This window comes from Thermobia domestica, chromosome 11, assembly GCF_964235325.1.
Source record: "Thermobia domestica chromosome 11, izTheDome1.hap1.1, whole genome shotgun sequence".
Lineage (NCBI taxonomy): Eukaryota > Metazoa > Arthropoda > Insecta > Zygentoma > Lepismatidae > Thermobia > Thermobia domestica.
In genome coordinates this window covers 206,410,103-206,424,201 of record NC_137464.1, presented here as the reverse complement: position 1 = coordinate 206,424,201, position 14,099 = coordinate 206,410,103, and the positions used below count along the sequence as shown (strand labels likewise).

Sequence of the window (14,099 nt, the reverse complement as noted above, 5' to 3'; positions counted from 1 at the left end):
TTGTATCGCAGATGTAGCCTAGTATTTTAATGTAATCAGTATGCATTTGCCACAACTTTGTATGTTTATATATCTTTATACTTCGACGAGTTTTATTGATACGCACGAATTCGTGCAATATGTATGATTATAAAGACGATATAAAATAAAATAAATTAGAAATGAAAGAGAAATATTGAGGTTTCCTCAAATTATTAAACTAGAGCAACCATATGAATAAATGTATCTATATTTGAAATATAAGGTTGATTTACTATTTATTTATTTATTGCAGATTTGTCATCTATAGTTGAACTGTCAAAATCCCTTCCGAAAATGGTGGAAATGAAGATCTTGTTGCTATTGTTATTAGCACAATTCATAAATTGTCGAGGAGACTTCGAAGTGGTATATCAATGGAACCAGGTAGAGTACGATCTTCCTGAAAATTTTTCGTTTCAAGTTATCCCAGAAAATAACGTCTTACTGGGGATTAAAATTTGGAAGGATAAATTGTTTCTGACAGTGCCTCGATGGAATGAAGGAGTACCTTTCACACTGAACTGGATTCCAAAAAGTGAAGTAACGCCAGAAATGTTATCACCGAAACTGAAACCCTTTCCCAGCTGGGAAGCTCAAGAAATTGGTAATTGTTCTGCAATTCAAAGTATCCAAAGCATGGAAATAGATCCTTTAGGACGTATGTGGATTGCAGACATTGGTAAAAGAAACACAAGAACTTCACAGCCAGACTACACATGCCCTCCTAAACTCGTTATAATTGATCTGACTAATAGCAATGCACTGGTGAGAGTTCACGTATTTCCTGATCATGTCGCATCATATAGAACAAGTTATCTTAATGATATAGTTCTGGACGTCGAACACTGGTATGCTTATTTTAGTGATTCAAATGACGCGTCCATAATAGTCTATAGCTTCGAGAAAAACCTCTCTTGGAAGTTAAAGGACTCTAGTATGAAACGACAAACAAATGATGGGAGTGCTGTTAATGGTATTGCTCTATCTCCACGTAATACTAATGCCAATACGTTGTTTTATTGTCCACAAGCTAGCAATAACTTCTACTCTTTACCTACGATGGTTGCAAGAGACTTACCCCCTGAAAACAGAGACGTATCGCAGTTCGTAACTTACCGAGGAAGTAAGCCAACTCCGTCCAAAGTTGGTGGTATAATAATGGATAACTATGGAGTTCTTTACTATGGTCTGCAAGACCTGAACGCTGTTGCCAAATGGAATACTGTTGAAGGATCAGTTGACAAAGGCCAGAATATAATCGCACAGGATGATACAGCTTTACAATGGCCAGATACTTTCGCTTTTGATGATGAAGGTTATTTGTGGTTTACAACGAATAGGCTGCAAAATTATCCCAATCTTGATTTTAATGATACAAATTTCCGCATTATTAGAATCTTCATGAATGCCAAATCATACATGAACTTTAGAGGAAGATTTGTGAAACCTTCAAGGACAGAGGCGGATTAGGATATAGTAAGGAAGTGCGTACCAGACTATTTTCAGGTTAAAAATTCTTCTTTCAATGGTATAAAGACTTAAGCTATGTCAATAGTTCATGTTCGACTGTGTTAATGTTTACATAGTTGTTTGAGTGCTCTGAAGAGGGCAAAGATGAGGATTTCAATGATCCAGCATATATTTCTTTTTCACACTATTATTTTACATTTACTCTATACATACACACATATTATGTTAATCTGCGCTTATACATAACACATTAACATCCAATTTTTTTTCCTTTTTATTCACTTAATCTGGATTGCAGGCCCTCTTTGATTCCACAAACTGTCTTTCTTTGACCTGATCAATTAGCTCTATGTACTTACTTTAGTTTTTTTTTTCTTTCCTTTTTTTTTCTTTATCAATTTCAATTTAGTTCTTGTTCATGGCGCCACACAATCAAATTTTAAACTTCTTATCTTTTTTCTCAATGTTCCCACTCTTGTCCGTTTCTTTTTCTTTCTTTTTTTATCGATTTTATCTTAATTCTTGTTCTCCGCGTCGTCTTTTCCGATTTTGACTTACAATTACTTATTATTATTATTTTCTTCTCTTTTGTTTTGCCCTCTTTTTGATAATTTTCCAGAATTTCGTATCTCTCCTATTAATTTTCTATCTTTAAAACACTTTTCTACAATTATAATTCTTGGGAGAGAGCTTCACTCTCTTTAGCGAAATTTACCCCAGAAACTAGAACCTGAGCTATGTCGCTTAGAATACAGTATATTGAATGTCAAGATCTAATACTTCATAAATTTCAAGTTCCAAGTACAGAAACCTTTCTTTCTCGATATCTTGAATTATTATTGCTTGTCACCGCATTCAAATCTTCATGATTCACACTAAAATACTGGTATTAATTTCCCTGACCCGCGACACAGCAAGCACTATCATGTCTGTAATCGACCTCCATCATTTCCATAGTCGTTCAAGACACTTCTTTTTATCTTTTCAATATAGTATAAGCTTCTTTATTACTGCAAACACTTATTGCAAGTCAAACTTCCTGGATTTCGGATACAAAAAACACTTGTATCAAATAATAATTATATACTAATGATAAGTTTAATATTTTTACATTCTGAATACACTTATAAATATAAAAGAATAAGCATGTATCGTAATTTGGTCTTTTTCTTTGATTATTTACAATCAACAAACTTAATTTATTGTTTTCTGTTGCATTTGTTTTTTTTTTTTTTTTAATTAATTTGTTTCTTTTCTTTCAAACCTTGAAGTTTAACATCTTTCTGCATTTCTCAGGCTTCCTTGTTTCTAAAGATAATTTTCTTTTTTCATGCTTTTTCTTACCACCTTCTTTTTGAATCTGTCTTGATACTTAGAGGTGCTCTTTATATCTTCTGTGAGCAGCTACATATATATCACTGATTCTTCTGTGAAATATAGCAATTTCTTTGACTTACGGCAGATTTTGAAGTATTTCCCTGACTTTCATGGTCAGTGTGAACTCTAGTCTATAAATTGAAGCATGGTTTTAAATTTTTTAAAAAAAAAATCTCGAATTTGAACTACAAAGCATAGAGATTAAGCATGTATCTTTCAAACAAACTACTATAAAAAACTACATTAGCATATTTTGAGACTTATTATATATATAGGGAGGAATCTATACCTTTAAGATAAAGCAATATTTGAGTGATAATAAAATGTTAAACGAATTAAATATCACTAACTCAGATTGTCATTTTCTGTTGTCCTCGCGCGAAGACATTTTCTTATGTATGGATACTTCTCGCAAGTAACACTGTAGTATAAAAGGACTGGATTCTCAACCTTAGGGCCTAAGGACCTAAGATTTTGTTTTCTAGCTTATTGATTTGGGCATTTATCAGGATAAAATTCTTTACATGAGTTGAAAGGATTAAACTTGAGAAATGTTATTATCCACACACACACACACAAAAAAGTGATAATGTGGATCTCCCTAGTTTATTGTATCTTCAAGGCTCTTGATTTAATAAATAATGGTAAAAATAAATACATAAATAACTACTTTTGGCTCTAAGGCCATTTGACATTGTACAGAACTAACTTCCTAAGTTTAATAATCCTGTTTCGAGCACTTACAAGCCAATTTTTCAAATCTTTGACAGAAGCCAGTAGGTTAGAGTATGAAGAAATATCTAAATTATTAAAATAAAAATCATTCATAAAACTAACTCGCGTCATTTTGTATTTGAATGGAAATTCAATTTACTGTTAAACTCAGAAATTTGGTGTACACTATGAAAACTTGCTTATCGAAAGAGAACTATACCACTGAATTACAACGATTTCTTTGATCAATAAATATTTTACTATGGCCATCAGTACCATATACGTAAAAGAAAAGTTCATATATAACTGTTTTATTGTTGTTAAGATACAGTATATTATATTTTGTTTGTTGCTAAGATATTGTATAGCTGATTGTCAGGCAAAGATAATGTGATTATTTTTGATCATTTATAAATGTAGTAAAAGGATTTAGTGGTGAGCATGTATGTGTATTTGATTTTTAATAAGCCTTAAAAAGAAACTGCAAACATATAATAAGTTATATCGTTAAGTGTTGATTGACGCCAGGAAAGATCAAAGGTGAACGCTCTACCACTGAGCCACTGCGGCTCTAGTTAGCCATCAAACTGGGTTGAAGCTATCTACAATTTCTCGAACTTGTCATTAGTATAGTACATCAAGGAAGCACGGTATACCACGAACTGAAGAAAAAAGAAAGGGATTTAAGGGTAATTAAGGAAAATATAAATTTGATATCTATCACCAGCAAAATGGCAAAAGTATAATGAAGAATAACTTTCAGAGGTCAACTTATTTAATCAACTAGAAAGCACTCCAAGAGCATCATAACAAGGTAAGCACTCAAACAAGAGGCCTGAATGGCCACATAAATAGACTTAACGGCAACATTTCAGTAATTACAAAAACATATTACAGATAAGGCCAACTAATCTAACATTGTACTGCTAGAACAAGCATCGTTAAAGTTACGTAGTATGAAGAAACTGTTTCAAGAAGACATACATACAACGTGTTAAAAAAGGATATCGACGAAGTTCAATAACAATTGGAATGCGATCAAAATCAAATTAAACTGATTTAAGAAGAATGTCCGAACATTTCGACCATCGTGAAGCCTATCTTAGTAACAGCAGACATAGTGATAATTTTAACTCCATCCGGTTCTTTGTCGAGTAGGACTTGACATTTAATTTTGTTCTTTCCAGTCCATATCAAGTTTGATTTCCTCTTTCTTAAAAGTTCTAAACCAAACTCTACTTTTCAGTGGAAAACAAGCGGACATAGCAAAAGACTGTTTCACAGTCCATGCTGCTGAAGTACTGTTTTCGTTAGTTATCTAATTTCCAGAAAGTAAGCTGAGGTTTTACATTTCGAAAGGCCATTGAGGCTTTTCGTTTTCTATGCTACAAAATGTCGAAATACACAGTTTCTTTTACCGTTAATCCTACGGCCAGTATCCAATAATATAGTGTCTAGTCTATTGAGCATTGTGAGAACCAAAGAGCAACGTAAAGGGAAACGTCACATTTATGTGGGGACATTTATTACAACTATATGAGATCAAAAGAGAACCTATGATGAGGGAAAGTCTATATATTATGCTATTTTCTTGTAAAAATAGCTCACTTCGGTAGCCTAATACATTACGATCATAGATGCATCGGAATTCTGTGTATGCATCGCAATTCTGTGTTTTTATGTAGCAAACTGCGATGCGATACCGCTTTAAAATATTGTTTATTTTATATACGTATACTTTTGGGCATTACTGACATGACTAAGTTGGTCACATATGAGGGATGACGTCCCTCGGCGAGTATACTATTCCGGGAAGGAATCGTGTATGTTCGGTGCCATCCCTGGTATGAATTGTCTGCTTGAATGAGGAAAACCCAGGAAAAACCTTACTGGTATGAATGAGAAAAACTCAGGGAAAACCTCATTCAGGATGGCTGGCCTGAAATAGCTGTTACTCCTTTTAGACAGTGTCCCTACTGGGAATCGAACTCGGGACTGCTCGCATTAAAGGCGAGAGCGTTAGCAACTACACTACGTGGGGCCACACCACTTAAAAAAGAACTATAGGTATATAATACCTAGGTATAAGCAGGGCTGTAGTCGAGGGTAAACGGCGGTACACGCCGTATACTCTCTGCTTAACCTTAGTAATCAGAGTGCATCTTCTGCTTCAAAGCGTATAGCACTTTCTACTTTTGTTTCCTTTATATTTATTTCATCGAGGCATGATTCTTTTATATTCTAAGCAGGTATTCAAATATATGAATCCTTATTATACAGGAAGGAACCAAAATACAAAATTGTTAGTTCTAAGATGAGGGGATAGATCGATGCATGTTTGTTCTGATAGGATACCAAAGCGTTTTAAGGTCGATGGCTGTGATATTTCAATTGCTTAATACCTTGTTCTATGCTCAAGAAAATCAAACTTGTTCGATATTTTAAAACTAAGTTATTTTCAATGTCATGCCGATTGTAATACGTAACTTTGAGCAATATAGAACCTATTGTTGAAAAGAAAAGTCTTAATAATTTTATAGAGTTAAATTTAGGCACAATTTTCTTATTTCTGACACATCGGACGCATTTTTTTTTTTTTTTTTTCTCGGAGTGAGTTGGTTCCTTCCCCATACTTACATCCATTTATGTTATTAATAGTGTGATTTAAGTGAAGAGTATCGTCAAGAGAATAGCATGAAATGCTTTTGACTATAATACGTAATATATCCTTTACATTTTAAATGAATTAACTAATACATGCATTTTACATTGTTCAGTAACAAAATACCTTATATGTCTTTATTGATAATCATAGATGATCACAAAACAGCGTATACCCTGTGAAAATTTTAGGACTACAGCACTGGGTATAAGATAATCAAATTTGGAATTAGATTTTACCCACGTTAAGGAACTTGGCGATAGGCTTGCAGTCTCTCTGGCGAAGTATTTTAATCCTAGTAGAATTTTTAACAACAAAAACAGCTAGCTTGGGCACCAGGAGAAACACTTTTATAGAGAATCTAGCTTTAGATGATTTGATTGCCGAGTGCAGTTGCAAGCGTCAAAACGACTGCTTACCCACTCGTTTAAAATGACGAGAAGTTTTAGGTTGCCAAACTTACTTTAAGATTAAATACCATGCTTGAACGAAGACTTAAGTTATGCTCAATAAATTTAAAAGTACTTATTTTTGCTTTGATTTTTTATAGATTATTCAAAAAAATAATGTATATCGAGTTGAGTTGATTTTGAGTTTAACGTCCCGTTCAGCAGCTAGGCGTGAACCTACTGATTAACGTGGAATCCGAACCACACGAGCTTCCGCCAGGAATCGAACCCGGGCCTCCCACGGCATAGGCGCATATGCTAACCGCTTAGCCACGAAGGATCTCATAATGTATATCGAGTTTTCGCTGACAACTTCCAGCATTATCAAGACCAAAGTAAGGGACATATTTGTATAGAGGAGCATGGAGATTAAATATTTATACTCAAAAATAAAAACATCTCGTTGCTTCACAGGATACATATTTTAAATCTTCAGTAGTTGGCGGTGATGGTTAGGACGTCAATTTCTGTCTAGAATGCGCATATCTATTCAATTGAAAAAAAAAAAAACTTATATGACAGTCATTCTACGAATAATAAGTTTTCAATCAAGTTTATTTTAATCTTTGAGTCTTTTTTGAGTTTTGGGGAATCGTACTTGACAAAACAAACACGTTCTTTTATCCCAGTGAATGTGTTTGTCTTTCTCATGCCTACATGTGTTTTGGCATTGCATAAAATTTTATAAACGTCTGCCAACTCGAGCGAATACGTGCGAAACTTTTATACCCTTTTTAAGGTTTTCTCGGTGTTCTCTGTATTAATATTATGCTTCCTGAAAATATTTCGTAATTTGTAACCGAATGAATTTTTTTGTTACTATCATTTGTTTCTATTTTCAAGTATTAAAAAAAATTAATGTCCATACTCCTATGCTTATTGAAATTATGTTCCTTACCTTGTTCTTGATAATGCTGGAAGTTGTCGGCAATAATTCGTCGCAGATTATTCTTTGAACAACCTATAAAATCTTAGACAAGTAAAAGTGAGTACTTTTGAATTTATTGGAAAGATTGCTCTTCAAGCACTTCATATTACATGTGATCAATAACTTATTTATGAACATCCAATACGAAGGTAATTATATTTACAATCTGTACTGAACACAATAACGTTGGAAGCATGGTTAACTCATATTTTCCTGATGTAAGTGGAAATACCAATGTAACATGAAAATTCTCAAGCTTTATATTATATAGTGTGTTTGAAAAAGAACTCCCTAGTTTTAATGTGTCCTAGAATCTGTACAAAATGACATACACTATTCTAGTTTGTGGTGTTTGATTCATCAACTCTCCAAGTTTGGCAGGTCTGCTTGACCTTCAGATGGCACCAGTGCTGTTCTTTTCCTCTGTTTCCTCAGTTCAGTTCAGTCCAGGCAGGCGTGCAGTGCAGAGCAACTCAGCAACAATGTGTACTCCGCAACAGAAAGCGCAGTGTGTTATTTGGCTTGTGAAAACTGAGTCAGTTATAACAGTGCAACGTAATTTTTAGACGTCAGTATGGTGGTGAACCACCTACAGCAGAAACTATCCGTCATTGGCTAAAGTCTTTCAAGGAAACTAGTAGTGTTTTAAATGCAAAATCACCAGGTAGACGAGAACTTCTGAAGATGTTAAACAAATCGGTGTTTCTTGTGTTTGGAGCCCGAAGAAGTCACTGGCCAGACGTAGTCTACATTTAGGAGTGCCTAAAGGTACTGTGTATGATCATGTGCGTAAAAGACTTAAGTTGCGCGCCTACAAATTGCAATTGTTACATGAAATTAAACCTACTGATAAAATCGAAAGGTATGGGTTTGCTGCTAACTTTCTACACAGAATTGATGATGATGTCAATTTTTTTAACAAAGATTTTCTTTTCTGATGAGGCTACATTTCATGTTAGTGGAACAGTTAATCATCAAAACTGCAGAATTGGAGGGGGGGCAGAGTTGAATTGATTTTAGTTTAGCGTCCCTTTCAGCAGCGAGGCTATATGAGACGTGGACCTACTGATTAAAGTGGAATCCGAACCACATGAGCTCCCACCGGGAATCGAACCCGGGTCTCCCACGCCAAAGGCGCGTACGCTAACAGGGGGGGGGGGGGGCAGAGCATCAACATGAAGTTATTCAGCATCAACGTGACTCTCCCAAACTTAATGTCTGGTGCGGTTTGATGGAAGATCGTGTGATTGGTCCTTTCATTTTTGTAGAAAAAACAATAAACAGAGTACGTCTTTCCCCAAATGGACGATATTGAAGCGGAAAAGGGGCTTGTGTTTTTCCAACAAGATGGCGCCCCACCTCATTACAGTAACCATGTGCGTGCGGATCTTGACACTCGCTTTCCAGGAAGGTGGATAGGCAGGGCTGGCCCAATATCTTGGCCACCACGAAGCCCAGACTTAACCCCACTGGACTTTTTATTTTGGGGCCACATAAAAAATGTTGTGTACAGTGAAAAGATCAGAGACATCTAATAATTTACGGGAAAGAATCGTCGCGGCAGTTGGATCAGTTACACCTGAAATGTTGGTGAATACATGGCGAGAAGTGGAATATCGTCTCGACGTGTGCAGGGCCACAAATGGATCCCACGTTGAAATTTACCAACATTAAACAAAAATTGAAGGATTACGAAACGATTACAGAGTTCTTGCCATATTTGCAATAGCATTGCATTATCAACTGAATTGGACGGCGTCCCGCATCCGCTGCTATACCTTGAGTATTGTGGAAATGAGAGTACATCTTTTTTCCTTCCATAAATTGTGTGAAAATTTATCTGAATAGCTGTAGCCGAAGAGGTTTTAATGTATTGAAGCACATAATAGGCCTGTTAATTGCACCATTTTATATATGTGTCATTCGTAGGCAATTTTGAAAATGCACAGTTCTTTAAATTTGCTTTCTGCTAAATGACACACAGTTTATTTACTTTTTATGTGCTATCGGCATGTCCGCAATGAATTCAATTAAGAGCAGTCACAGGTAGCTTTTATTTTTGTACTGTATTCATTTTGAATTCCCCTTCACTAATGGATTATTATATACAAATTTGGCTGTTACTCGAGCAAGGGTAATTCATGATAAATTTAAAAAATAGAGAATAAAGAAAGGGTTAAATGCAGTGTATAAATAACATATAAACGACTTTATAACACGTTCCAGTATCTAAAAACTACGAATTTCTAGGACATGCAACCTTTCTCATTACATCTCCATTCGTCTAGGTCAACTGTACTCTAATTTGAAGGATCCTAAAAAATAACACGATACTACCCAAATTTGTTTATTTTCATTAGACTTTTCTTCTCTGTTTAGCCCAGTTTGACGTACTTCAGCGACTAGGCAAGTCCGCATGGGACCTAACATTTTAAATGACTTATCTATTCTTCACATTTTTTTAAAATACGATATTAAGAAAAATTGCTGAACGTTACGAAAAATAATACAAATTCTTTCTGTATTTTCTTTCGTAGTACTTGTCTATTACTCTTACTTAGTATTTTATTTTTAAAATATATATGAATCTATGGGTTTAAATTATTTTATTTTATGATTTCTTTTATTCTTTGCGTATTTAACGTATCTTAAAAAACAATAGAAGCAAATGTATGCATGTTGTTAAGTACTTGAAGATGATTTTGGCTAAACTCCGAAACGTTAAGGAAGTCACCCGCAAATGAATTTCATTTTAACTGAGAAACGAAACCGTTTTCCTTCATTGGTTGGTTGATTGATTTGGAGCGCCTTTCAGCACCAAAGTTATACAGTATGTCGGAAAAGTACCGGAACTTTGTTCTTTGCAGATAACCACTAGCTCTATCTATTGGGGAAACATATAATCGGAAAGCTGGGTATCTGCTCAGCAGAACACGAGAACTGATTAACGAAGTGTCAAATTATAGCAAGAAAAGTGAGTGTGTCTGGTGTCACCTCGTTTGGACAGAACAGCCAATATTAAATTTTGCTTCAAGCTAGGTAAAACATTTACACATTGAAAATGATGAAACAAGTGTATAGTGATGAGTGCTTACCTCGTACACGTGTGTTCGAGTGGTATACGCGATTCCGGGACGGTCGTGAGTCCTTGGAAGACGACCCAAAGCCAGGCAGACCAAAAACACAAAAATCGCGATGAGTTTGTGGAACAAGTGCACGAAATGATCGTCCACGATGCGAATTTGACTGTGAGATGAATGGTGGAGGAATTAAAAATACAAAAGACGATTCACGAAATTTTGACAAAGGATTTAAAGAAACGGAAAGTGTGTGCTATATTTGTTCCGCACACCTTAACTGACGACCAAAAACTTGCTTACGTTGAACAATGCAATGACCTGATTAAAACACACACAGAAGAGAATACTCCTGGAATCGATTGTAACTGCTGATGAGACTTGGTGCTTCAAGTACGACCCGCAAACAAAACGCGAAAGTGCTACATGAAAGTTTCCAGGTTTTCCCAAAGCGAAAAAATTGTGTTTTCAAAAGTTACGTGAGAAGATAATGTTGATTTATTTTTACGATTCCAAAGGTATTTTACTTTGGGAATTCATTCCACAGGGTCAAACTATTAATGGTGAATATTATCTGTATGTTCTAGATCGTTTGTGGAGGCGAATCGTTCGCGTAAGGCCCGAGTATTGAGCGACAGGCACTTAGTCCTTATTGCACAACAATGCACCATGTCACAAAACCGTCGCAGTTCATGATTTTTTGGCTGAAGAACAAATATGTGCGCTTCCACATCCTCCGTGTTTGCCTGAGTTATCGTCATGAGACTATTTCCTATTCTCAAAATTAAAATTGGCCTTGAAAGGAACATTTTATGACAATGTTATACATGTCCAGTTTGCCTTGACCAGGGTCACTGAGGCGATTCCGGAAAAGGACATTAAAAACTACGCTAGCATTGGTTGAACATACCCTACGGTGTATTGATGAGGAATGGATGTATTTTGAATAGAGAACTATAGTTCGTAAAATACATAATTCGTTTCGTTTAATTTAAAAAGTTTCGTTATTTTTCCGACATACTGTGTATGGGGACGGTGTAACGAAGGATTCGAATCACATGAGTTTCAGTTGGAAATCTACTTAGAGACTCCCACGCTGAATGCATGTATACTAATCACATTGCATGAAGCTCACTTATCCTTCAGGTCTTCAAATTAATATTTGTGTGTGTCACAATATTATTGCTTGTAGCCCTTCATTTCTTTAAAAGTAGTGTATATAAGAGATATTTCGGATTTGTTTACAATCTGCAAAATGAAACGACGGTGTTCTCTTGCACTGATTCCTCCAAAATGTAATAGTAATATCAAGTTTCCTTCACATATTCAACATGTCAATTCGTGCTTCTAAATATTTTAAAAATTGGTAAGTCACTCAATAAGGATATCTATATTGAGGTATCTAACAAAAATTAACATATTTTGAACGTTAAGTGAATGCATAACTTCCAGTAGAACTTATATTAATTAGAATCAATTCTATATCTTACTGAAAACAAACCATTAATATGCAGAAATGCAATTAACAGACAGCGTCAGACGAAATTATTAATGTTTATGCTACGATGAATGTTAATTTTTAATTCAAAAAATTAGAAAGTTATTATTTAATAAATCTTTAATTTAGTCCTTAATTACATTCATTACTTTCTACATTCTAAAATATACATGAATAAAACGTTGAAGACTCTTCCAGCTATGTGATATATTGATAATACGAGAATATCCGAAATAATTGAGAGAAATTTTTAACACGTCACTGAATGGAGATTTTTATTTATTTTCTTCCTGAACACCACTAGACGATACCATGATGTCCTCATGATAATGAAGGAACCGACTTGATTCTGAATTCGACATGATTTTCCACCAGGTGGGCGAGACTAGTAACTTAAGCGGTTTTTTTTTTTTTTGGGGGGGGGGGGGGTGAGGATAATGAGAGCAAATAGATTTTTAAAACTAACTTTTATGAACTATTATTATTTAATAATTCTCATAGTAATTGTGGATCACAAACTCTTACGTCTCAGTCTTGAGTCCAATCAGAAAAGGGTAATTTCCAACTTTTCAACAACACTGAGCGATCCTAACGCATAAACGACAATATCCACCGAGAAATTAAATACACTACTTACAACTGATTGCTCTCAAGGCGAAGACGAAAACATTGTGCCTTTTTTATATACTTTTAGTTCTTTTTCCTGAGAAAAACTACATACACGTGTACAGAATAAGATGGAAATCGCTTTTCTAAAAAATAATAATTAAAAAAAAAAAAAAAAAGCCGACACAAGCAAAATTTAATCGACGAATCTTAAAAGTTTTGAAAAGATTAATTGTTGCAAACTATTCAAATTAGCGTTTTCTGAGCAAAAATGTCTTGCACTATACCCTCCAAACGAAAAATCACGTCTGTGAGGTCGTATAACCTACATGACCATTCTGTTCCGTCTCGGTGCCCAATTGCGTTCATCTTTGAACCAAAAGAAAACCCTGTTGCTATATAAACGCATTTCACGAAAACAAGGGCTATTTTAAGTTCTGGAATTGGCAGTTTTTCTAACAAAATATAATTCACTGGTAACAATAGATCCTTACAGTTAAATGACTTCTACACAAATGACACTGGTCACTCCAGAAATGTGTTGTGATAGTTTTACGAGCGTTTTCAGGATTAAGGGTTACACTTCTGGGTATTGTACGGCAACTACGGCATATCCTAGCACGTCACGTATGAGGGGTAACGTCCCTCGGCGATCTATATACTCGATCAGATCGTATCACACTTTTTAAAGTATATATAATCCCGAGTTCAAAATACTTTTCTTTAAGATTTATGTGGACTGACAATTGTAAAATCGTGCATTTTCTTTTATTTTAGCAGTTCACAGTAGATCGATGATACATTCTATTTGTCGCTCAAGTTGTTTTGATTTCGCACTGCTGACGTGACGGCTCGGAAATTTCCGTTTCATGTCTGCTCAGGGTGTCTACTAAAATTTCAAAATGAAATTTCGTGACCGTTTCTTTGCCAAATCATAAAATTTCGTAACGCTCTCAAGTGCGAATTAGGCCGAATTTTCATACATGCGATAGAAGTATACTTTGGTTGCGATTTGGTAGCGTCTAAAGCCGACCATAGAAATTTTTGGTGGTGAATTTTGACGTTTTATAGAACAAAATTTTCCGGTCTGCACTTATATTTGTAGATAAAAAAATATCGTGACTTTTGTATGACTTTCATGACCGTTTCCTGATTTCGTGACTTTTTCATGACTTTCGTGACTGATAGACACCCTGCTGCTATTATTTTTCAATAACATTGCAGAAGAAAACATGCTGACTTCTGATTAATTTGCGATTCATTTTTAGTTATTACAAGAAATACATGCAAAGACCGG

At 35.0% G+C, this 14,099-nt stretch overlaps 1 protein-coding gene across 1 annotated transcript in view; it reads left to right on the top strand.

Moving 5' to 3' along the window:
* The window catches only part of LOC145665435 (uncharacterized), a 145,255-nt gene that overhangs the window by 122,901 nt on the left and 8,255 nt on the right, over positions 1 to 14,099 (top strand). The window contains exon 5 of the mRNA XM_081732742.1: positions 275 to 4,396. Coding sequence (XP_081588868.1) covers positions 275 to 1,491 — 1,217 coding nt within the window. The 3' untranslated portion in view covers positions 1,492 to 4,396. The remainder of the gene's footprint in view (positions 1 to 274; positions 4,397 to 14,099) is intronic.